The sequence below is a fragment of the Ruditapes philippinarum genome, unplaced genomic scaffold, assembly GCF_026571515.1.
Source record: "Ruditapes philippinarum isolate M1 unplaced genomic scaffold, ASM2657151v2 ctg2505_1_1_1_1, whole genome shotgun sequence".
NCBI classification, from domain to species: domain Eukaryota; kingdom Metazoa; phylum Mollusca; class Bivalvia; order Venerida; family Veneridae; genus Ruditapes; species Ruditapes philippinarum.
This window is the reverse complement of record NW_026856265.1, coordinates 51,170-78,247: the sequence shown is the minus strand read 5'-3', so window position 1 is coordinate 78,247 and position 27,078 is coordinate 51,170. Positions and strand designations below refer to the sequence as shown.

General features: G+C 32.8%; 1 protein-coding gene across 5 annotated transcripts in view; it reads left to right on the top strand.

The window, feature by feature from the left end:
• Positions 1 to 20,276, top strand: part of LOC132746027 (uncharacterized) — a 35,814-nt gene extending 15,538 nt beyond the window's left edge. For all 5 annotated transcript variants that reach the window (XM_060735074.1, XM_060735073.1, XM_060735072.1 and 2 more), the window contains exons 4-17: positions 3,960 to 4,083; positions 6,762 to 6,949; positions 8,110 to 8,252; positions 8,697 to 8,868; positions 9,256 to 9,356; positions 9,833 to 10,055; positions 10,448 to 10,575; positions 11,708 to 11,876; positions 13,072 to 13,227; positions 13,394 to 13,543; positions 14,067 to 14,154; positions 15,320 to 15,383; positions 15,717 to 15,746; positions 16,815 to 20,276. In XM_060735074.1, the coding sequence (XP_060591057.1) occupies positions 3,960 to 4,083; positions 6,762 to 6,949; positions 8,110 to 8,252; positions 8,697 to 8,868; positions 9,256 to 9,356; positions 9,833 to 10,055; positions 10,448 to 10,575; positions 11,708 to 11,876; positions 13,072 to 13,227; positions 13,394 to 13,543; positions 14,067 to 14,154; positions 15,320 to 15,383; positions 15,717 to 15,746; positions 16,815 to 19,145 (4,067 nt within the window). In that variant the 3' untranslated portion in view covers positions 19,146 to 20,276. The remainder of the gene's footprint in view (positions 1 to 3,959; positions 4,084 to 6,761; positions 6,950 to 8,109; positions 8,253 to 8,696; positions 8,869 to 9,255; positions 9,357 to 9,832; positions 10,056 to 10,447; positions 10,576 to 11,707; positions 11,877 to 13,071; positions 13,228 to 13,393; positions 13,544 to 14,066; positions 14,155 to 15,319; positions 15,384 to 15,716; positions 15,747 to 16,814) is intronic.
• The last annotated feature ends 6,802 nt before the right edge of the window (positions 20,277 to 27,078 follow it).

Here is a 27,078-nt window from a genome sequence, read left to right as displayed (position 1 = left end):
TTAACTTACTAACAAAATGTCTGTTTAACTGTTAACTTGGATTTAAATCTTAATAAAATGTAACTTTAATTACATATATTTAACAGTCAACAGAGATAGTTAGTTGTTTTTAATAAATTAAATTCAGTTTCTGTTAATGAAGTGTAAACCTAATAAATATCTTTAAGTGTTATTAACTTAGTTTAAGTTAGCATCCAAGAAATGTTATTTACAAATAACTTAAAATTTTAACTTGGTTTGTAAGAATTCAAAGATTAATTACAGATACCTTTTTAGTGTTAAAGTGACTCCACAAAGGTTTTTTGACATGTCGGGAATGGAAATAATTATTCCACATTAATGTGTTATTTTATTTAGGTCTCAACAAAGAACATGTTTGCAAAATTTCAGATCATTACTTCATTCTGTTTTCCCAGAATGATTATTTTAATTTTGAAATCAGACCCAAAAATTAAAAACGTTGCAATGCTTTTCACTTATATCAGGCAAAAATAGCACAACAACACGATTTTCAAGTAAATTCTGAGTATATTTCTTAATTATCTTTTGCATTTCCTTTCTGTTTTACGTGCCTCATTTGATTTATGTAATAATTTAAATTTTATGTTTTTAGGCTTTTGGAATCTCAGTGGAGTTCCTTTAACAATAATTAGTTGAACTAGCATCTATGATATCTGAACTAAATATAAATAAACAACCAGTTGTGTAAACATGGCGCATAAAATGATAATCTTCATCCAATCCAATTTAAACATTGTAAATAATTAAGTAAACTACAGGCATCAATGAAATGTTCATTCAACTTGTTGACAAAGTTTGGTAATTATAAGTGTTAAGGTACAAGAAATATTAACTTAATACTAAGTTAATAGCAAATACCCTCAAGTTTTAACTAAGTTGGAAAGCACGAATGAAGCGTTGACCAACTATTAATTAGAAAAAAAACAACATCCAAAATGTGTTCATTTAATAACAAACCTTTTGTTACAAGTGTTTAACATGTAGAAATGTTAACTTAATAACAATGATGTTTCTTTGACTTAATAACAATGATGTTTCTTTAACTTGTAAAAGTTATGCTTCTTTGATTTTGCTAAGTGTTTAATTATTAAATTAGTTATTGAAATGGACTGTCAACAATTCTGAGGAAACTTTTCGTTAAGGTATTACCTTTTCTTATATCACATGATTTAGTTATTATCCCTTTTAATAGTGTCCCTAAATGTTTAAAATGACTTGTTTTTAAGAAATAATATATCCCAAACAGTGACTTTGTCGCTCAATAACATCACTGTTAGGAGTTCGGATGCGAGGAATTATATCACGAGGGCGTAGCCTGAGTGATGTAATGATGCGCATCCGAACAACAAACAGTGATGTTATCAACGATAAAATCACCGATTTGGATATATCATTTTGATTCTAACACGACATCAACACATAAATGCTGCCGTACCTGATATTAACCTAAAATGCCCCTGATTTGTTTCCGTACTTATTTTCAGCGCATCACATTTTAGTGGTTACGTTACGTGTATAATGATTACGTCACATGTCTAAATATATTTAGTCAAATTGTGATTTTATTGCATGATAACACACGGTTTCGGTTCTTCTATGTTCAATGGGGGAAAACTGCGGGTCGTGTTAGAATATGTCATTTAGTGTTATAGTATCACATCCATTCCTTAAGTGTTTATATATTGTGACATAATCCATTGTATCCCTTAATGTTATTATGTTTTTGTGTCACATTTTAGCTTGATTTTTAGCAGAATAAAGAGAGCTATTGTAGTAACCCAGGCTAAATTGGTGTACCCCAAAAACTACTTAAGGGAATGTGTTGAAACTTCACATAGTTGTTCAGCATGATTGTCATAGTTCCCATTATCCCATAACTCTTGAGTTAATTTTCTACTGAGATTTGCCCCTTTTACTGTCAATCATTGAGTATAGTTGAGTGCCTAGTTGTTTATTTAAAAGTCTTACTTAGCATCATTGTTCAGACAGAATGTGAAAAATTTCTTATCCAGATGTCTGTCAATACATAGACACTCCACCATTGAGTGTCTTGGCCCAGGTCCCTTCTCCAATCTCAATAGTTATCTCATCAGTATTAAAGTGACTTATCCAGCAAATCCACCAACCCAAGGCACCACCACCTTAAACCCCTCTTTCATAGACATATTGCACACAAAAGTGCCATTATTACACATGCCCTATACACCCTTTTCAGATTTGTTCACTTCTATATTTAAGATCCTAATATATAAACTAAAAACCAATGTAAGAATGTATAGTTTAATTATGTCGCAATTTAACAATTTAATTGTTACCAGTAATACACAGGAAAAACTCTTTATTCTGATTTATTTTTCTTTGTTCAAGATTTATCTATTTTTTAAATTTTATACATAGATTTAGGGTAAAGCAATTTTAGGACTTGGTATAAATGAAATTATGTGCCATAATTAACATTTGTACTGTATTGAAATATTGAAAAATTAAATGCACAGGATTTTGAACATTTTTTGTGCCCCCACTATTGGGGGAGGGGGCATTTAGATTTACCCTTGTCTGTCCCTCCATCTGTTCCCTATTGTATTGCACATGGCTCAAAAAGTATTTGACCTAGAGTCAAGAAACTTTACAGGAATATTGGTCAGCATGTGTAGTTGTGCACCTAAGTGTTTGCATGTGGATTTATATGTTTTGTCAGAGTTATTGCCCTTGACTTAGTGAATATTTACAATTTTCATCTTGTGCCACACATAGCTCAAAAAGTATTTGACTTATTATAGTCATGAAACTTTACAGGAATGTTCATCAGCAGGTGTGGTTGTGCACCTGGTTGTTTGTGTGTTGTTTATTCAGTATTTGTAGAGTTATGGCCCTTGACTTGTGTCGCATGTAGCTAAAAATTTGAATATTTTGCCTAGGGTCATAAAACTTTACAGGAATGTTGCTCAGGATATGAAGTTGTGCACCTGATGTTTCACTTATGGATTTATTCTGTTTTGTCAGAGTTATGGCCCCTGAGTTATTAAAAATATGAAATTTTTAATTTGTGTTGTGCGTAGCTCATAAAGTATTAGACCTAGAGTCATGAAACTTAATAAGAATGGTGTTCTGTATATGTAGTTTTGCACCTTGGGGTTTGCTTGTGGATTTATTCAGTATTTGTAGAGTTATTGCCCTTGACTAAGTAAAAGTTAACAATATTCATATTTTGTGGCATGTTGCTAAAAAAAGTCATGAAACTTTAAAGGAAGTTAATAAGCATGTGAAGTTGTGCACCTAGTGTTTAGCTTGTGGATTGATTCTGCTTTGTCAGAGTTATTGCCCTTGACTTTGTAAAAATTTCCAATTTTCTATTTGTGTGCACCTTGGGACTTTTGCATGTGGATTTTTTTTAGTTTTGTTAGAGTTATTGTACTTGACTTAGTGTTAATTATAGACTTTTTCATGCATAACTCAAAATGTATTTGATCTGTTGTCCTGAAAGTATATGTTGATCAGCATGTGTAGTTATGCACCTTGGGGTTTGCTTGTGGATTTATTCAGTATTTGTAGAGTTTTTGTCATTGAATGACTTAGTAAAAGATTTTCAATTTTCAACTTGTGTCCCATGTAGCCAAAAAACATTCGACCTAGAGTCAAGATTGACAAAATAGTAGAAAGCGGGGGCGCCAGTGTCAATGTCTGTTTGATGTATAAATTGATGCACAGGTGCCTGACGTCTAACACGCCCAAACACCTACCCTAGCCCACCCCTTTACTTAGTAAATATCCTATGTATAAAACCCACTGTTTTATAAAGTAATAGATTCATAAGAAAGGTATTAAAAACTCAGGCACCCTGTGGAATTGATCTTTTTTAAAAATTTAACAATATTATTATTACATACATGTATGATAATCTATCTATACATGACCAAAAGCTATTTTTACTATTTTAGCCATGCCGGTTGAATTGGAAGCTGTGAACTGTGTTGTAGATAATTATCTTGACTCCATGAATTGTACATGGAATGATGGAACAACCTATAGAAACGGGTTCACACCTTATGTCACATTTCAGTGGTAAGCTTTTATTATATAACCAGCTTTAAAGGCCCATTATGCCTCAGAAATACTTTTTATTTATTTCTCAAAAGCTTTTTTAATTTTGGTATTTTTAGTAACAAAAAAACCCAACCTATTGGCGTATTACCTGAACTATCTTTTTCATCTGTTGCTGTTTGGAAATAAGTACAGTTATAGTGAAGTAGTGTTTTGTATGGAAGTCAAAATACTACTTTGTTTACATTTTGCTACTTTTATGAGAATAATTATTTAACATGTATGCTACTTTTTAGCTCAACTTTTTTACTTCAATTGTCAATATTTTTCAAACAAGATTGTAAACTTTTGTGCCATTTTTTTTTTTTATTTATGTCCAGAATTTTTGTACAGTTTTTTAAAAATAAAGTTTTTTTAAAAAACCTTTTGAAAAAACCCCAAAATTTACCATCAATCTTTTAAATTTTTGGGTTATTTTTATGGGGGTTTTTAAAATTTTACCTTGGATGACCTTAAATATGATGCACATTACATAGAAGATATTGAATGAGTATAGATTCAATACTAAATTTATTGAATGCATTGAATAAAATCATATTATGCGAGTCACTAGCAAGCATAATATTGTTTTATTCAACGTGTTCAATAAATTTAGTATTGAATCTACACAAATATAATGTTCTATTTATCACATATATAAAATAATTACGGTAAACTGTTAAAAAGAGTCATTTTTCATTGACGTGCCTAATAGTGTATGTCTAAGGGCACTTTAACGCTATGTGTATTATATAGCGCAAATGATGTCACGTCAAAGTGTTATTACACTACTGTAATATCGTTTTTATATGCCCGAAAGGGCATATTATGTTATACCCCCTGGCGTCCGTCCGTCCGTCCGTCCGTCCGTCCGTCCGTCTGTTAGCAATTTGTCCGTTAGCAATTTGGTTTCCGGAGGCATAACTTAAGTTCCATTTGGCCCCCAATGTTCAAACTTCATAGGATGATTGTCCATATTGGGTAGATGACCCCTATTGATTTTGGGGTCAAAATGTCAAAGGTCAAGGTCACTATTACCTTGATACTGAAACAACAGTTTCCGTCCGTTAGCAATTTTGGTTTCCGGAGCATAACTTAAGTTCCATCTGCCGCATAATGTTCAACTTCATAGGATGATTGTCCATATTGGGTAGAAGACCCCTATTGATTTTGGGGTCAAAAGGTCAAAGGTCAAGGTCACTAATTACCTAAAACTGAAAACAATTTCCGGAGCCTAACTTAAGTTCCATTTGACCCACAATAATCAAACTTCATAAGGATGATTGTCCATATTGGGTAGAAGACCCTATTGGATTTTGGGGTCAAAAGGTCAAACGGTCAAGGTCACTATTACTTGATACTGAAAATAGTTTCCGTCTTTAGCAATTTGTCCGTTAGCAATTTGGTTTCCGGAGCATAACTTAAGTCCATTTGGCCAAATGTTCAAACTTCATAGGATGATTGTCCCATATTGGGTAGAAGACCCTATTGATTTTGGGGTCACAAGGTCAAAAGGTCAAGGTCACTATTACCTTAAAACTGAAAAAGTTTCTGGAGCATAACTTAAGTTCCATTTGACCCACAATGTTCAAACTTCATAGGATGATTGTCCATGTTGGGTAGAAGACCCTATTGATTTTGGGGTCACAAGGTCAAAGGTCAAGGTCACTATTACCTTGAAACTGAAACACAGTTTCCGGATCATCAACTTAAGTCATTTGAACCACAATGTTCAAACTTCATAGGATGATTGTTCATATTGGGTAGAAGACCCCTATTGATTTTGGGGTCACAAGGTCAAAGGTCAAGGTCACTATTACCTTGATACAGAAAACAGTTTCCGTCCGTTAGCAATTTGGTTTCCGGAGCATAACTTAAGTTCCATTTGACTCACAATGTTCAAACTTCATAAGTTATGATTGTCCATATAAGGTAGAAGACCCCTATTGATTTTGGGGTCAAAAGGTCAAGGTCAAGTCACTATTACGCTTGATACTGAAAACAGTTTCCGGAGCATAATTTAAGTTCCATTTGACCCACATATTCAAACTTCATAGGATGATTGTCCATATAAGGTAGAAGACCCCTATTGATTTTAGGGTCACAAGGTCAAAGGTTAAGGTTAAGGACTTAAGTATAAATCAACCTACATCTGTAAAATTTTATAGGATGAACAGCTTATTCCCATGTCTAATGAATGCTTCATCCTTACTAAAAAAAAAACACTTTCGGGCATATAATGCTCCGCCTAGCGGTGCTCTTGTTATTAAATGGCTTTATTACACTCCTGTGCCATGGTTTGTGTGATAAAATTTTTTACTTCTGCACTGAAAGAAATTATGACAATATCTAGAAATGGTTCTCAGGTGAGCAATATAGGGTCATCATTGCCCTCTTGTTTCATTAATGGTCCTATTTCAGTGGTATCTGCCTCAACTGTCTCCTACTGTGCTTTGAAGATGTGTTAAAAGCCAATATGATATCAAATATTCCATAGTATTGTATAAAGTATGATCTAAGATAATTGTATATTAATGCCTTTTGGTAGCAAAATGTATGAAGTTTCCAAACATTGAAGTACTTTTGTGACATTGAAGTATTAGCGAATTGTGATAAATTGCAAAAATAATATTCTGAATATGATATATCCCATTTTTTAGGAGGATACCAAGTTATAGTTTAGTTTGGAACAATTGTTCACAATTGGACCAACAGTACCGCTACTGTTACTGGCCTAACTCTAGTAAAGGTGACTTTACTATGAAGCCCATAGATATACAACTGATTCAGAAGTCGCCATGTGGTGAAAATGATACCTCTGACTTCACAGTGGATACCTCACAGATAGGTTTGTATTTCTTTTTAACCCTTAACCTGATAAATTTCTTAAACAGACTTTTCTAGCTTTTGTTTACAAAACTTTTAATTATCATCTAAAACATATTTATTTAAGCTCGATTGTGAAACAAGTTCTGGCAGCTTACATTAATCACTTTCGAATCTGCTTCCTAATGAACCAACCAGTACTGGTGTCATATGAAGAAACATGGCCATGACCCGATTGAGGCTCAAACCCATGATCCCTGGGTTGAGGGACAGACCTCTTAACCACTAGGCCACTGCTCCCCCTTCGCATTTTTATCATTATCTCAATTATCATCTAAGGAGGTATCAAAATGAAAGTTTACAGTTAGTCTGCCAACAATTTAAGGCCTGGTCAGACTGCATGCATGTGCTGGCGGGCCAGGCACTTTACTTGTGACAAACATTTAGCTCGCTTCTTGTTACAGTAGGGTAAAGGTTAAAGTATCCTATATAACTGCTTTAGTCAGCTTATGGTTATACATATTGATGTCATATGAAAATATATGTTTGTGACCCCAAAAAGGGCTTGGACCTGTGATTGCTAGATTAAGAGGAAGACATTTTATTTTTCTAATTTTTAGAACTAACCTTTTATAGGTGTGATATGAGGAAACATGTATGTGACACCAAAAGGTATCGAACCTGCAGTTCCTAGGTTGAGAGGCAGACATATTTGATCACAAGTCTTAATTCACTTCTATATATATGATAAATGACAATCTTTTACCCCTTCATTGGAAAAATTATGGCATTTTATAGTTTTATGAGTTGTCTGTGGTCAAATGGTTAAGGTCGTTGACTTTAAACCACTTTCCCTTTACTGCTGTGGTTTCAAAGCCTGACAGGGACTTTGGGATCTTTCATGTGACGAAACTCTCCAGCTAGCTCACATAACGTCAATGGTTCTACTCAGGTGCCTGTTTCTTGCCTAAAATAATGAACAGCAAGGCACCTGAGATTTTCCTCTACCACTAAAGCTTGAAAGTCTAATATTATATGTCACCTATACCATGTTGGAGCACATAAAACCCAACAAAAGAAATATAAAAAAAATAAAATGCCACTAACATTCTTGTTCATTTTTTCATTGAACTTAAATATTGTCAATACATAATTGACTTTTTGTTTGTTTTTGATATTTAGTGAAGCCCAGACCAGTGACTGAATTAACGTCTAGAACTGTAAACAGTACATGTATTTATGTGCAGTGGAGAACCACTAACTCCCAAATGCAGTATCCTAAAGAGCATAGGGTGAGCGTAACAAACAAGTGGGATAAGGGACAGGTAAAGTTCTTGCATTGAAGTTTGACTCTTTGATATTTCCAAACATAAATGAGAAAATTTGGAAGTTAGAAACAACATGAGTAAAAATACGGTATTTTTTCATTGTGAGTACAAAATTATTTGAAAATAAATTTTGATTGTTAATGACTAAATTTTTCATGTTCCTTACATCAAGGACATTGCCTAACTTTGAGTATAACTAAGTTGCATTTGGGCCCCTTGTGGTCAAGGTCACTGTTACTAAAAATAGAAAAAGTGGTATCCAGGCAATAACTACAGTTGTGAAAAATATGTAGTTCAACAACATCTTAAGAAACAGTTAAGTGGGAAAGAGAAAAAAAAGAATTATAAAAGTACGGAATTCAGTTACTAACAAATTAAGGCCATAACTTTTTAAATTTAAGCTTAATATACCTTAAATAAACACAGTTTTCTTTCATTTAGATATTTAAGTTCAACACAACAAATAAAACGGAAAGGTACGTCCACAATAGAACATTTTGTAATCTACATCCCTACACAAAGTACCAATTTACAGTAGATATACAGCCAATAGGAGAGGAGGCAGGGTTTTTCAGTGATCCGAGGCAAACAGAGGCGATGACATACTCTGATTGTGAGTATTAATATTTGAAAAGTTAAAAATTAAAACACAATGATTTAGGGGAATAATTCACAATTTCTCAAACTTTTTTCATACAGTGTTTGAAGGAGTGGTCTTCCACAAGCTGCCTTATCACCTTCTTTGTGTTGGTACAATGTAAAATTCAGCCATGACAATAATCAAGTTTGAAATGACTAAGTTGAACATAGCTTTAATTAAAGCCATAGTTTTTTATATAAGAATGAAAATAAAATCTAGTCTACCCCCTGCAAATACAGGAATAAAGAAAGTCAGTAAGTTTTATATAATAATATGGTTTTACTTAAACCACCTTCCAACAAAGAACTGCATTATTTATTTGATGTAGGTATTTTTGAATAGAATTTTATAAACTTTCAGTTCCTAGTGCAAGCCCTGAGGTTGTCTCGGGGGGTTACGGCTGGAATCCGAACGATTGTAATGCACCTTATACTAAAAGAAGTATCTGTGTTCCTTTAAAGGTAAGTTTTTCAAAACAGTTTAATGAACACAACCAACCCATTCAAATCTAAAGATTTGTATAGTGAGAACTAGGCACCTCTTATGTCATTTATTATAGAGTGTAAGACAAACATTCAATGGAATAACTCATTAATTTTGGTTAAGGGCAGATATCTAACCCAGTGACTTGTAACATGTAAGGCAGACAGACTTTCAATTCAATGACTTTGTCAGAAACTTTCATATTGTGGCTTCTTGAGAATTCAGCATGTTTATATGCCTGTAGCATGTAGTGTTTTATCTATATTTCATTGGAACGTTACTTACAGGATGAAAAACTTTTTCGATCACTTTTAGAGATACTGCCTATTCCTGGTTAGTAACCCAGGAAAAACAAAACTGCCAAGATATGATCTAAATTGTGTTAAAATTGGCTTTAAAATGAACCCAAAAAATGCCTTAAGCGATATGACTAGGTTTTTTTTTCTGTTTTCAGTCCATAGCACCTATAAATGAAAATGGGCCAATGAAAGGGCTTGTTGTGACATACATAAATGAACAAGGGAAAGAAATGCGTGATGACCTGGCGGAAGATTTAAAGTATGCTTGTACGAGTAACTTGATGTGCAATACTACGTATGATTTTTATATCAGAGCCAGAAATGTGAATGGAACTTCGACAGTGAGTTCCTCAATACGAATACCGGCATCAACATTAGGTAAGATTTGCCACGTATCGATTTTACTCTGGTGACCATTCATGCCTGAAATATTGCACAGCCGGGCATCTGAGGTCTTCCTCCACCAGTATTGCTGGAAAGCCACCGTATGACGTACACTGTGTTATTGCAACGTAAAAGCCAACCCCTAAAAAAATCACTTTGTATGAATTTGAAGTTCGGTTTAAATTGTTTACATGTTTACTTCTATCTATATGTCTAAGGAATTGCCTTTCTTTAAATGTAAAATAATTTTAACAGATTTCAGTATTGGAATACATGTATTAGGTTATGGAGTGTTATTAAACTTTATTGAGGCAATTCAGAATTCTGAAATGATAATAATATGTGTTCATGTTTTTTTTTTTTTTTTTTTTTTTTTTGATTTTCAGGAATTGAACAGCCAAATTTTATAGTCGAAGCAGGTAATGGCACTAATGTGACAGTTAGTTGGCCTGAAACAGGGGATGCTACCACTTTCATTGTATTTTGGTGTAGAAACAGAAATGGTAATTGTGAAGTGAGTATTAGACTTCCTAAAATCTTTAAAACGAATCAGTATGAATTTATTTACAGTTTTACAAATTCTGAAAGAAAATTGTTTTTACTCTTCTGAAAACGTTTTTCTCAAGGTTGATTTTCTTTACAACATAAATGAACCGCGTCATGACAAAACCAACATAATGGGTTTGCGACGAGCATGGATCCAAAACCAGCCTGCGCATCCGTGCAGTCTGATCAGGATCCATGCTGTTCGCTTACCAACTCTTTAACAAGTACAGAAACTGATAGCGAACAGCATGGATCCTGATCAGACTGCGCGGATGCGCAGGCTGGTCTGGATCCATGCTGGTCGCAAAACCATTATGTTGGTTTTGTCGTGACACGGCTCAAATGTTGTTGACATAGCAGTTCAGAATAATCAATGAATGGTCGAAGGCACCTTGCTGTCTATGAAATCCATAAAGAAAATAACTGAGAGTTAAGGGGACGTAACTCTCATCCTTTTGAGCAAATAGGACTTTATTATGTGCATTGAAGCTTTTGATTGGATAGATTATTTTAAATCTATAAAGTATATTTAAGCTGATGTCAAGAATGTTCATTGGTCTTAGCTTTATACAGTCATCCTTAGAGTGAACTCAGATTTAGTTTACACTCAGTGGAAATAAACACTTCTTCTATATCTCAGTTTTGTTCTTTTTAACTTTCGAACAAAAAGTCGAGCTATTACTATCACTGCTGGGTTGTTATCATCATCATTGTCGTTGTGCAAAGACTTTAATGTAGCCCATTAACTCAAACAATTTTTAAGGTATCAATATGAAACTTGGAATACTTGTCAAACACGACAAGAGGCAGTTGTAAGTCAAGGGACATAATTCGGAAAGTTTCATTTTAAGAGTTATGGCCCTAAGTTATAAAGAATTTTTGTCAAAGGTTGTTAATTTAATAGACATGTGTTAACACTACGTGCAATGCTCTTGATCTTTTGATTACAATATCGTTCTTTTTCCACGAAAATAAAAATAGCTTTTATTTGTAACTTCCCACCTCAAATACACTGAAATACATCAAACATGTACAGAGACCCATTTCAGAAAAAAATAACGTACATTGTAGATATTTTTGTTTGGTATTTTCTTTAACAGGAAAAAGAAAAAATTAACTGGAGAGAGTTTGCAGGGAATACAAGAGAGGCTGTCATACAGATAGAGAAAACTAACTCACCACAAGATTTTCTGTATGCTGTTAGTTTACTGACCGATCAAGGGAGCAGTGGGTTTTCATGGCAGGAGTGCGTTTACCTTAAAAATGCTCGTAAGTTTATTTTGAGCTCGTCTTTTCTGTAGAAAAAGTCAAGCTTTTGTGATCGTTGAGGCATCATTGACATGCAGAAACTTTAATGCAGCTCACTTATCAAACAGTTGCAAAGTTGTCAATATGAAACTTGGAATGCCAAAAGGAAGTTGAAAGACAAGGGGCATTATTCTGAAAGCTATGTTTTTTTAGTCTAAGAGTAATGTCCCCTTTTAACTTAGAATATTTGTCAAAATTGCATATTAAGTAGAATGATTTCAAAACTATGAAAGATATCAACATGAAACTTGGAAAACTTGATTATCATCACAAGGTACAGTTTTTGTGTTGCCGCCTTGAAAAAGGCTACATATAGGAGTTACTTTTGTCAGCGGTGTCGGCGGCGCTGTCAGCGTCCCCTAAAGCTTGTCCGGAGCATAAGTCAGTCATTATAAGTTGGATTGACTTCAAACTTGGTATGCATGCTTCTTATAATGACCCGAAGTGCAGTGCATAAGAACTGGTACTCTGTATTTCTTAATTTTTGAGTTATTGCCCTTTGTTAATTTTCATACTTTATTATTGTCCGCGCCATTTCTCCTAATGTATAAAAGCTATGGACTTGAAACTTCATAGGATGATAGATCTCATTAAGAAGAAGTGCAGTGCACAAGAACCGGTGCTCTGCATTTCTTATTTTTTGAGTTATTGCCCTTTGTTAATTTTCATACTTTATTTTTGTCCAGGCCATTTCTCCTAATGTATAAAAGCTATGGACTTGAAACTTTTTAGGATGATAGATCTCATTAGGAAGAAGTGCAATGCACAAGAACCGGTGCTCTGCACTTCTTATTTTTTGAGTTATTGCCCTTTGTTAGTTATCATACTTTATTTTTGTCTGGGCCATTTCTTCTAATGTAGAAAAGCTATGGACTTGAAACTTCATAGGATAATAGATCTCATTAAGAAGAAGTGCCGTGCACAAGAACCGGTACTCTGCACTTCTTGTTTTTGAGTTATTACCCTTTATTAATTTTCATACTTTATTTTTATCCAGGCCATTTCTCATCAATTATGAAAGCTATAGACTTGAAAATTTATAGGATGATAGATCTTCTTGATAAGAAGTGCAGTGCACAGAAACTGCTGCTCTGTATTTCTAATTTTTTTGAGTTATTGCCCTTTGTTAATTTTCATATTTCATTTTTGTTCACAGCTCCACAACGGGAAGTTAGAAACCTGGCTGTTTCCCCGGGACCAGAGGATAATTCTTTGGTGGCGACTTGGGATAAATTGACTTGCCAGTCAGATCAACCGTATATAGCGAAATACAATGTTCGATACAACGAAGTTAATAATCGGCACTTTGCAGGTAAGAAAACCGTTCGTATATATATAAGGGAGGGGATGTCATTGTCATGAACTATGCAAATGTAAATGAAAATTGCAAAATGGATCTATTGTAATAGACATGGTTAATTTGTACAATGTTATATATATATAAATTATGTAAATGTTGGTTATTTTTTTCATTTCAGTTGTGAATGTATCAGCATCTGGTGAAGCCAGGGTGGTGTTACGTGATCTAAAGCGAGATCAAGCTTACAGTGTTTCAGTGAGAGCTGTCACAAGGACGGGAGAATATGGACCAATCGGCCAACTTAAGACCAGCACACCTGTTAATAATAGTATGTGCTGCAATTAATTCTTTTGTCTTCTATTGAGTTTTAAAAGTCTTAAAGGAACTCCACTGAGGTTGAATTTGTTACAAGTATCAGCTGGGCCACTTAAAACAGAAAGATATCTAATGATAATTTTGAAATATACTCAGAAATAAATTTAAACTTGTAATTTTCTGCTTTCTTAGCCCAATTTCAGTGAAAAGCGTTGAAACACTTTATAGTTTTAAGTCAGTTTTCACAATTCTAAATAATTATTCTGGAAAAACGGAGAGAGCAAATGATTTGAAATTTGTACACACGTTTTTGAGCTAGACCTGCATGAAATTGAGCATTAATCTTGAAGAATCCTATTCAGTCCTGTAATGTCAAAAAACCTGAGTGAAGTCCCTTTAACAATGAAATTCATCCCATAATTTGGATTCTGCATTGTCTTCTTAAACACACTAAAGAGACAGAGGGAAAAATAACATAAATGTAAAATTACTTTGCTTATTGTTGTATATGTGTACAAAAGTATTTTTCATTTCAGGTTTAAGGCAATGGGAAATAGTATTAATTGTTACTGGTGTAGTGATTGCAGTAATCGTCATAACCATCATTGTTATTTTACTTATGAGGTAAACTTTATAGCAGATTTTTATTATATATATTTTTGGTACTAGTATATGTAAGTATGTGAGGTATCTTGTTTATAATGTATAAATCGTGCATGTGTAGTAAAATTCATCCTTGTCTTTGGGGGGACAACTGGCCCTTCCTTGAGAAAATTTTTAGATTTTAAACTTTTTTGTTTACTTTAACAAATCATAAAACCTAAGTTCAGTTCATCTGACTTGATATGCTCCGAGTGTTGTTAATGTTGATGATTTCCTTATTTATAATGATTTTCTGTTGTCTGTCATCTGCCGTGTTGACACATTTTTTGTCATGTCTCGTTATTCACCATTTTGTTTGTTTCATCTGGTTTTTATGTTGATTTTAACACATATTTTGGTCATATCTTTGTCTGTGCACTTTAGCGACTTTTCTGGATAACCAACCAGTAATTAACAATTTCTCTACAAGTGACCAAATACTACTCCAACATATTTTTTGAATGAGCTTTAAGAGACAAGTAGGCTTAATATCTGAGACCAATTGAGCCGTGTCACGACAAAACCAACATAGTGCGTTTGCGACCAGCATGGATCCAGAATGCCTGCGCATCTGCGCAGTCTGATCAGGATCCATGTTGTTCGCTATCAGTTTCTCTACTTGTTAAAAGGTTTAAAAGCGAACAGCATGGATCCTGATCAGATGCGCAGGCTGGTCTGGATCCATGCTGGTCGCAAACACACTATGTTGGTTTTGTCATGACACGGCTCAATTGTTATGGAGAATTTCACTTCTCCTCCTCTTATCTATTGAACCAGTGCCATTTGGATCGCAAATCAAATGCGCTCCCTATTAAGCTAAGTGGACCGACCCAATTTTGTGAAAGAAAATTCGGCAATTGTTAGAACAGCACATGCTTGATAAATAAAAGAAACATTTGTGGAAATAAATAATGTATTAAATACTGATTACGTAGTTTATCATTTTGATTTATAAATGTATAATTCAATCCCTTTTTTATTGAAAAAGTTAAAGTCAGAGTAATTTCTAAATGCCAATAGGAAAATACATGAATATTACGTGTTTTAGGGTAAATGGTGTACTCATTTTAATAAATCAGTAAGATGAAAAAGGCTTATAATCAATCTTATTGAATTTTATATTGTTTTTTTTATTTCATTTTTACAGCTGTTACAGAAAGAAAAAGAGGTCGATTTTGGAACAGGGGAATATAAAAATTGATGATGATTTTGTAAGTATTGAATTTAGTTTTTAATCTAACCTTGTACAAAAGAGCCTCTTTGTTAAATCATAGACATATTCTTGGCAAAAAATAACGTTTTCATTTTTCCGATCAAGATATGAGTAGTAAATAACACCACATGTTTTCTAATAAGGTAACTGTTAACCTTTTTATTTGGTTTTAAGGGATTATGGTTTAGGATATATATGAGGTAATATAAGTAATGTAAACAACTATGAAAGTACTCGTTTTCTATACATTTTGTATCTATAACTTATTTGTAATTAATTTGAAATTTTGTCCCAATTTCAACTTTTTATATACGATTTATTTTCTTTGCAGATGAAAGAAGAATATGCAAATAGAACTAATGTAAGTTTTGAATTTTTATCAAAATAATTTTCAAATATTTTTGCCTTATGTACTTGATGCTTTTAATAAAATACAAAATTGCATTTCAAAATCCAATGTGATTAATTAATAAAATCCCAAAATTGTAATTTATGTTATATTAACATTAACGTCACAAGGTATATTTTGCCAAAAAATGTTGTTTTTTGGGAAGTCTGTAGTCCTTCTTTTTATTATCCATCAAGGGATTTTTAAGTTTCTTTGCAGAAATGTTCACTACACTTAGACCACGTGTCATGCCCTACCTCAAATGTTTATGTCACAATAAAAGTGAATCGCTTAACATGGTTTATGATAAGGTCTGTTTTGTGTCTGGTTCACAACTTTTCTATTCATCAAAAAATTTTGAAATAACTGTGACATATGCATGTATATATTATATTAAGAGAAGCTGTGATGCTCAACACCCAGACCCCTGCCACTAATGTTAAATTCACACTAACAGGTCAAGTTGTTCCGGGACCCACGCTTGGTCTGGGGATTGGGTTCCATTGGCCCCTCCGGAGATATAGATTACCCCTCAGCCAAATATGAAAAGATTCCAGTGAAACCACGGATTTATATATCATTGTAATGTAAATCCGTGGTGAAACTTAAAATATAAATTGAAAACATTGAGATGACCTGCACTGCAAGAAAATCGTAACTCATCAAAAAGTTTCCAACTTATCTTTCTTTATGAACTTATTTTCAGTGATAAAAATGTACAAAACATGTATTTCTGTTGACACTTAAACGGGAGTTCTTTCATTTCTATAATGAATTAATTGTTGCATACGCAGATCTTGCAATTATCAAGGTTTTGCTCTGAAAGTCCTGATCCATTCCTCCAACTTGAAATAGTACAATTATGTGCATCATATAAAACTTCACTTAGGTAGGGGATGTTGGTAACTCCTTTAAGATTTCTTATACCCATAAGGCTGTTTGAAAACAAAAACTGACTGGCTTAAACAAGTTGCTTTCTACTGCTAAATGAAATAACATTTATGTTTTGTTTTATAAATTTACAATGTGTTTTTTTTTCAGTCGATTGAACGCCAGAATAGTGATGATAGTGGCTATAATCCAATGACTCCTCCAGCTGACAGGTTTGTAGATCAACCTTCGTATAATGCCACATCTAAGCCTGACTGTCAACCACAACTTAGACCTGATGGTTATTGCATAGCCACAAACGGTACTAGTCAAGCAAGTTTGCCAATCTTACATATCCCGTATACTACAGACATTCTAATTCCACAAAATCCAATTGTGGCTGATGTCGGCTTTGTATTTAATGAAAGATACTCGAATAGTGGAGAAACCTTTTTGAAGGATTTTGGTCCACCTTCTATGCATAATGAAACGGCAATTAAAACAAGAGTAAAGAAAGAATCCGGTGATTCTGGTATGAGTGAGACTTTTGCAAAAGAAATAATTGAGACATCAGAAACGGATGTTTTATGTAAGACTGGCGAAAATGTTGATAAAAAGAATTCTCAAATTGAATCAATTATTGGTAGCAGTGAAGTTCCTGATTATGTGTCAGTGGACACTGCATCTAATCCTAGTAGTGTAATACAAGGTAACATGCAAGCTTTTGGTGGTCAAGAAAATAGGGCTTTCTCGACTGAAATGCATACTTCAAGCTCCGGGTCATCACCAGAATATGTAAAAGCACAAGCAGCTCCAGACAGCCTTACTTCCCAGTTGTCATCTAATTCTTACAATGCTTTGACTATTCCCTCTGATACCATCCCTACTGTCCAAGATCATTTTCCTGAAAATAACCAAACTTTTGTTGAACGATGCAGCAACTCTTTTGATAATACCGTTCCTTTGTTAACTGTTATTCCTTGTCCTGCTGGAATGGATAAAAGTGTGAGCAATAATGGTACAAGTCCGACTGATGAAACAAGTTTTCCATTGACAAGTTATACTACTGTGACTGGACCTTCATTAAGTGCAGAGGAAGACGATGGAAAAGATGGTACTGACATGCCTTTACCACATGTACAATTAGACCGTCTATTAAGTCGTTTACCAAAGCCATCAGTAGAAATTGATGATGATGCTATGAATGATGTTGCAAAAATGAATATTCCAGACCATGGTTCAACAGTAAATGATGAGCAACATTTCGAGGATAATGCAAAAACATCAAAAGAACGGAATGTATCAGATTACGTACAAACAACTGATTTAGATTGTGTGTCACCTAATATTGGAAGGGAACAAAATTTGCCATATGTTCAGACAACTGATCAAAAGTATTTTGTAGACTGTGTACAACCAAGTACCCCAGATTACTATGGAGAGTCTGCTAGAGAGACTGATCAAGAGTGTGATATTAGTGTTCCAGATACAGTCTTCCGTGTGGAACCTTATGTTACTTTGCCATCTTCATCAACAAGCCAGATAAGCACTGTGACACCATTTAATGCCAGTATCAATTCAGCTCAAGAAAATGATGTATCTAATGTAAATTCATTAAGGAATGCAGGTCCTGACAGTTCTTTACCATCTGAAGGATATGTTTCTTCAGATTTTGCAAACCAAGCATTCAATCCTACCATTAGTGCTGACTCAACAGTTTCATTTGATAATCATATCACTCAGTCCATTGCTGGAACAGGTTATGTTCCAACTTGTTCAGCAGCTTTAACAATGCCTTCCATAGATAATGCCAGTCCGCCAACTGTTCTCCAAAGCCAGACTTCTGCTTTTGTTATTGGCCAAATTCCCGAGTGTTCAGTTGATAATGAAAATAATGTTAGTCATCTACAAAACCTGATTTGCCCCCCTGCACTCACTGATAACAGTTTTGTTTACAATCCAGACGGATATGTCTGTCATCCAAATAGTTCTCCTGATGCAAACCCTTCTTCAACAGTAAGTAATAACATTCTTTCAAGAAACAGTCCTATTCAATATTCACCATCTCGAGACAGTTCAGCATATGTTTCAAGCACAGAGATTCCTGAAATATTTTCAAAAAAGCCCCAAGAAAACTCTGAAACAGGTAACCCATCATCAAGTGGAAGTCTGCACTCTTATAATGATGAGAAAAATACAAATATTTCAAAAAATAATTGCAAAGGACCCAACACAAATGGCTATGTTGATTTGAAGTTTATTTCAGAAGGACACTTAAACGAAGCCTTTTCCTTCAATGATGATAGCAGTAATTCCAATTTCGGGATGAGAAATATGGCCAGTGAAGATGAAGTTGAAGATGTAGTTGAAAGTCAGATTGATGACTTCACTTCTGATTCAGGGAGGAGTACACTAGAAGACGAGAATTCAGGGAGAGATCAAATGCAACAAAGTAATTTTGATGGTTATGTCTCAAGTGAATATGCCATGGAAAGATTATGATCTCGATTTAAATCATCATTTTTCATCAATGCATATGCATGGTCAATATCATCACCAGAGGTATTCTTTAGAAGGGGAGACTTTGTTGCTATTTCAACACAACCGGGCTTGGATGATTAAGCGTGCAAACATACATAGCTGTTTTTACCAAACCATAAATCTTCCCTTGTTACTTCTTTAGACTGACATATTTTGGGAAAGCATTCAGTCAATGTTGTCCAGGAATTTCCTTTCATGAGCTTTTTTACGTTTCCTTCTATGTTCACAATTACAAAGTATACAAATGTACATTCTACGGATTGTTTGCTTCTTTCAAGTGTATGACCTTTACCTTCAGTTGATTCTAGTGTAAAAGAAACGCTTAAATTGTAAACAATTCAAAACAACCTTGTTAAAGTTGCTGTTTCAGAATATCACGTAACTCCTCGAGGATATTAAGTTACAATGAGAAAGCTGTCTATCTGGCTTGCAGAAAGTTGTGCTCTTCAACCTTAGGCATGGTGTTTGAAGTGATGCAAAGCCAAAAATTGATATGTAATTTAATACACTACTGTAAAAAAAAAGAATTCTTTTTATCAACATTTTATGCGTGATTTTTTAATGACCATAGACATTTTGTTTTTGTGTGTATCACTATAATTATATTATGTAGAGACTTTGGTTAAGCATTAAAATGCATTTATTTGTATGTAGAAATAATAGACATTTTTTTAACTCATCTATATTTGTATATATTAAAATGTTATGCACATATAATTAATGTCAGGCATTTTCAACGTCATAGTCATTTTATGTATTGCAATTTTACTGTACATTTTTCTCTAAAAATGTTCACTTTTTTAACCTTCATATCAACATTTTAGTGCCTTCCATGTTTGATAAATAAGATTTGTTTATTTCGTTTTGTTTTAATATTTTTGTGGATTAAATGAATATAGAGAAACATGGATTGTTAAAATATAGTTTACATGTTTCCTGTTTTGTGGCATTTATGTAAAAAGTTTATTTTATTTTTCTAGAAAATATTGTTATACAAATCATACTTGTCTGTTTTTGTATGTAAAGGATAATCTGTTGAAAAATTGTTGAATAATTATAACACTTTGATGTTTAAGTACAGAATAGTATACATAGAGGATATTCAAGTTTTTTCTATAAATACATGATTTATTTTCATCGAGTGGTATGAAAATAAATATTTCATGAGTGGCAGTCGCCACGAGTGAAATATGGTAATTTTCATGCCACAAGATGAAAATAAATCATGTATTTATAGAAAAAACTTGAATTTTCTGTTTATTATATACATTTTTCTCTTTTTTTTCGATAAAATTGGAAAGACTTTCCCTTAAATTTTGTGTACTGGCAGAATTTAAAAGAAAGTAGTCCGACAAGACACCAGTGAAAATACGGAAAATATGTTTCACTGCAGTGAAAAATAAATTTTTACAGTGAAAATACGGAAAATGAAAACACGCATTTTATTTTATCAATATTTCTCAATATTTCATTTATTAGTATATAATAAATGTTTATACTTGTGTTAAATATAATTCAGATGAATAAAATCCATGAAGGTAAGGTAATGTAATATTTAGATGTACTTATGATGCGCCTTAACAATTACTACCTAAAATGTGTATATTTGTGTTTTGGAACTGACCTTTGTTCATTCAAGGGGTTTCAGTATCAAAATTACAATGTATGTACATGTACTAAAATTACGCATTCAACAGTATTGAATCTTGCAAACTGTTGGCATTAGTTAATCAGTATTGTTTAAAGGTGTTGCACATTTGAAATACATCAGATTTACAGTCCTTCTGTGACAAAAAGCGTTGCCATTTAATAATCTTTACCATTATATGAGCCAGCCATGACAAAACCAAACATGGTGTGTTTGCGACCAGCATGGATCCAGTCCAGCCTGCGCATCTGCGCATTCTGATCAGAATCCATGCTGTTCGCTATCAGTTTCTCTACTTATTATAGGGTTTGTAAGCGAACAGCATGGATCCTGATCAGACTGCGCGAATTTTTACTTAATTTGAGCAATACATGTACATGTATATTAAGGACATTAAAAAAGTTTTACTATTTTTTGTAACTTGCATAATTTTGATTTGTTTTGTATACTGTACAGTATATTTTCATTATAAAAAGCATTACGGATTATTGTGTACATTTTTAGCTCTTCTGTTTCAACGAAAAAGTCCGAGCTATTATGATTACTGCGTAGTCATTGTCTATGTCGTGGACGTGCAACAACTTTAATGTAGTCCGTTTACTAAATATTTCAACAGGTATCAACACTAAAGTTGGCATACTTGCTTAACATGACAAGATGCAGTTGATCATGACAAGGTCAGTTGTAAAACAAGGCGGTTCATTCTGAAAGCTATACTCCTAGAGTTATGCCCCTTTTAACTAAGATTTTTTGCTTAAAATTGGTTATTTATAGTCAGTGCGCTCAACAGACGAGTATTTAACATGGCATGCAGTGCTTTTATTTGTAATTGTGTTGGGTTGAGTAAAAAAGTCTCTTAGATTCCAAGGATTTTTTTACTTCAGCCTAAGTGTTTGTTCAAAGTTATGACTTTTTGATGACCAGTAATGGTAAGTTATGAAGCAGACTTGACATTTAATGTTGATAAATATTTTTAATCTATGTTGTTAGTGCCATACATGTATACATATTGTTACTGTGTAACAAAAAAAATCATAAATACTGTGCTATTTTTATTTGGATAATTAACTATGCTGAATTAACTATGCATGCATTATTGTGTTAATATTTTTATATTCTGGGAACAATGTAACAAATTTGTGATATGCCAGTGATATAAATATTTTTTGTACTAATTTGTGTACGTTTGACAAGGAAAATGATGAAAATATTATTAAACTTTTAATTTGTAAAACAGTAGCATTTTATTATGCATAACATTTGAGCAACAATGAACTAATTTGATACATGTAATAATTCTTGGCAAATACATCTTTTTTTAAATGTTAGAAATACTGTTTTCATCTAATTGTTTGGCATGTATAGGAAATCTATGAATATGCCTTAGACCTATCGTTTTCTAATAATAAATTTGCAGTTTATACTAAAATCTATAATCCCTTTTATTTTTTACAAAAGAAATATTGCATAGAGAATTGTTCATGTTAATTTTAATTGTGTTATATGAATGTTGCCTGCCGATGTCAATATTTTCCCGCCTTTTTTATATATTATACTGTTGACTTTAATCCTTAAACTGCTGATTTTCTTAAATGGACTTGTCCAGTTTTAGACTTTGAACAGTCCATTTTAAATTGAAGGGATTTCAATATCGAATAACAAGGAAAGAGCTTGACTGTCAAACTAAATACTGGTGGCAAAGGCTAATCGTTTTTGGTCCTAGTAGAGTATATTTGTTACATGCAATAATCAAAATGCTGTTGATTCCCTCCCATTCAGGTGAGAAAACTGCAACAGTTTAAGTTTTAAGTTTTGGTTCTTTTTACAGATTGTGCTTCATATTGTTATTGATTTTTAATCTTGTATAAATTGATGTAAATTTTATTAAATGTCTGATACATTTATCTTTTGTTAAATGGCATTTTGATAAAGTCTATTTACATTTTTATTTTTTCGTTGACATTCAGGAAATGTTTCAATTTTAGATGTAAAGTCATGTCATGAGATTTTTATTGGTGTAAGGTAACATAACGTTTATACCATGTATTCCAAAAGAAGTGTTTACTTGTTGATTTTTTATTGTTTGTTAGATATATATTTTTTATGATACATTTTTTTGCATATTTGTTAGTGGTTACCTAGATTTATAACTTACGTAAGAATGTAAAAAAAATATATAAACTTAAGATTATCTAATGTCAGAATACAAGTCTACCGAAGAATTGGATGATGAAAATGCTTTTGATTATTGAAACAAGATAAAACAATATTAGTCAATAATAGAATAAATTTATCAATATTCTTTTATGGGATATTTTAATGAAATAGATATTAATATCAATTAATTAAAGAATAATCAATCAATATTCTTTATGAGATATTTTAATGAAATAAGATAATAATATTAATCAATAATAGAATAAGTCAATCAATATTCTTTTATGAGATATTTTTATTGAAATAAGATAATTATATCAATCAATAATAAAATACATCAATCAATATTCATTCTTGAAAACTTTAAAAACGTCATTAAATTTGACTCTTTAAGGACACCTGATCCAGTACATTGTCAATCAGGTTTGAGTACAGTGTCATTTTTGTACCATTAGTGGATATTTACACGTATAGCTTTATTGTTGTTGACAAACGATCATTTTTCAATGAACAGACTGAACAATTTTTGTCCAAAGGTGAAAATTTTTCTCGAATTTACGGATATAATATTATTTTGTCTCATTTTGCAAGTCGAATTATCTTACATAAGGAACGGGTAATCCTTTAAGTTCTGCTGTATTTAAGTGATTATTACAACGTCGATTATTACAACTGCATTAAAAATTGTCTCAGTGCCATAGTCTTAGAAAATTTAAAAAAATATATATATTTTTACTGATTTTTTTGCGTACATATAAATGTTTCTGTAGAGCTAGCTAGTATGCACTTGATAATGTTTATTCAGGTTTCTTTTTTAATCACTTTTTTTCTTGTTTACCGCAATTTATATTAGATTTTAGGCGAACTTGTAATTTCTGTTTTGTGATCACGTAGCCATTTTGATGTCATTTTTCAAGAGTTTTTCATATGCTTTAAATAATAGTAAAAATTGTATTCATATTTGCAATTTTTTTTAATCTACATTCTTTTGTTGTCATATAAGTTGAAAATTATCATGTCATATAAAGTGCATATACATACACCTTTAAAGCATGCATAAACAATTGGCTGGTAGTTTGTGAATAAAAATTGACTATGTACACCTTTGTAACGTGCACAAACAATATGAAAATACGCAAATGTTACAGAAAGAACCCACATACACTTTTGAATCGGCAAATAACATAGTTTGGAAATACGTGTTTGCTAAAGAAAGAGTCTACATATATCTTTGAAATGTTCATTAACAAGTAGGAAATACTTCCATGATAAATAGTTGACATGCAGTTTTGAATCGGCAAACAGTACGGAAATACGTGTATGTTTAAGAAAGACCCCACATTCACCTTTAAAATTGGCATTAATACTTTGATTTAACATAAATGATTAACAAAAGGGGTCCACATACACTTTTTAGATGTACATATACAATTGGTTGGCATGTAAATATTTTACTGACTTTTTGCTGATTGCTTTTAGTATATATACACCGTATACTAACCTAGTCAATGGAATTGCATTATACTTCTTGTCTCACAAAATAAGTTACTTTACGTTCCTTCTGTTGTATATAAAATATAGTACATTTCACAAAATATTTATCCAAATGTGTTCTTAATATGTCTTGTATATTTTCTGTAATTAAGGCACTGAAATATTTGGTTTTTTCTTTAAGTTTGATACATCCGGTGCTAGAAGCGGTTGTACTGCTGCAATAATTTTGGTTTTAATACGACATTTGAGTTACGACTTAGATATGTATAACTGTGTGTATAATAAATTTGATAAAAATGTACCAGATTTTTTTTTCGAAAGTGTAAAACATATTTGAATTAAATATTTACATTAGTATTTATCTTAAAGGCTGCCCTTGGATGAGCTCAGAAAAAAAAATACTTAGGAAATTCTTGTTAAGCACTATCATACTAAGACGGTAGCCTATTGAGTGTGTTAGAGAACAGAACTGTTTGAACTATTTATTATTGACTCAAACACACCAGTTGGGATGTAGTGGTATGACTTTTGCTGCATATATGTAATTAAATGGGGCGGTGTATAGGGCACTATTTCCTAATTAACACAAACGTATCTTACTTGATTGTAACTAACATTCATGTATGTGTTTAATGTTAAGTGCTAGTTTTTTTTCTGATCATTAATTTTTTTCATTGATTTACTCTTTCAGTGAATATTCTTTTATTATTTTCTTATTCCTTAGATATTTTTATTTCTTCTGTAAATTATAAATCAGTACCATTTGTTTTTTCTAATTTGTTTATCTAATAAAAGGCTGTATGCATATTTCTATGCATATTTTTTATCAGATACCCAATAATTATGATTATTTGAGCCGCGCCATTACAAAACCAACATAGTGCATTTGCAACCAGCATGGATCCAGACCATCCTGCGCATCGGCGCAGTCTGATCAGGATCCATGCTGTTCGTTTACAAACCCTGTTACAAGTAGATAAACTGATAGCGAACAGCATGGATCCTGATCAGACTGGATCAATGCTGGTCCTATGTTGGTTTTGTCATGGCGCGGCTCATTTGGAATATTTTGCAAAACTTTAACATACATGTTGATAGAGCAGTGTTTTTATACTTTAAAGTTGAAGTCTCAGAATAATTTTGGTTAACTTGTTGACATTTTCTATATTTTATATTGTTCTCTTAAATCACAGACTTTGTATGTCCATTTTTATCTTTTGTAAAATACATCACTTTTGTATTTTGAGTGCTATACATAATAATAATTATACGGTAATTCATTGAAAAATGTTGAACTTGGTTTATAAGTAAAATGTACTAAATGTTGTTTTTCTGTTTGTCTTTTGAATTCATAATACCCTTACAGTTGAATAATTAAGCTGCATACCTCCAGATGAGTCAAATACTTTCAGAAAAATCAAACTTGTGAAAACATACGAAGATTTTAAGGAAAGTAAAGAGATTTTAGATTTAAGTTATAATTTTCATTTTATGTGCGATTAATGACTGATTTTGTAGTATTCATTACCATATTTCTGATGCGTGACTAATGCAGTTAGGGTTTTTTTGCACATTTTCACATATTTTTGGTCGTAAATGCTCGTTTGCAGTTTGTAAAAAATTTTCGTTGTTGACTTCACAATATTTTTCTAAACAAAAAAAAGATGAATCTCGGGGTATGCTGCTTTAACATGAGTCAGTAAGTGTTGATGATTAAAACTAATACGTGACTTACTTGTGATAGAAAGCTGGCTAATAGGGTCAACATGCTGACTTCCGGTGGTCCTGTATGGTTTGATGTCAAGCCAACGTACAAATCATACACGCGCAAAATGTTTATTTGCTGTCGCATGTGTAACATACATGTATGTTAGAAACAGAATTTCGGTGTGAGGGCTGCATCAGTTGTCTCGATCCAGAGATAAACCCTTGCTCTTTTAGCGTGGCATCTCGGTCTGAAAGACCATAAATAATACATAGAAAAATCAGGACTATTGCTGAAATTGAAAAAAGAAGAATGTATGTATGTAGTAGATGCTTAATGAGGGTCCATCCGCTCTTTCGGGCACAAAATGCAGCTTTTGCTGTCGCTGTCGACCCAGGACATGTCACCAGTCATGCCCTTAAAGAGTTGATTTTGAAGCACAAAGTGGTGATAATTTACCTCCATGCAATTTCCACGGAGTATTAGCCAAAGATATGAATTTTGAGCCAAAAGTTGGTCACTGTACGGCGGTCAATGAGAATCTAAATGTACAGTAACCTGTGACAATATGAAAGGGTAGCCCTGAAAAGGGCTGTTGGTGCCAGCGAAAAAAAAGGTGAAGAAAAATAAATAAACTTTTATAAAGACTTTTTAACCGTACTATTCCATGAAATAAGACCCCCGTTTATAATATTGAATAACTGCTTAAAAAGTACTTTGAATATATCTGTGCACGTGCTCTCAAAGATACTGGAAAATATATGTTCACGAGATGTAAATCTCAAACAAAATGTTTCCATGAGAAGAACATTTCTTGAGAAAAAAGGGACGTAATATTTGTGTTAGATAATTGTGATAACAATTAAATTGTGTTAATGGTCATTTTTTTC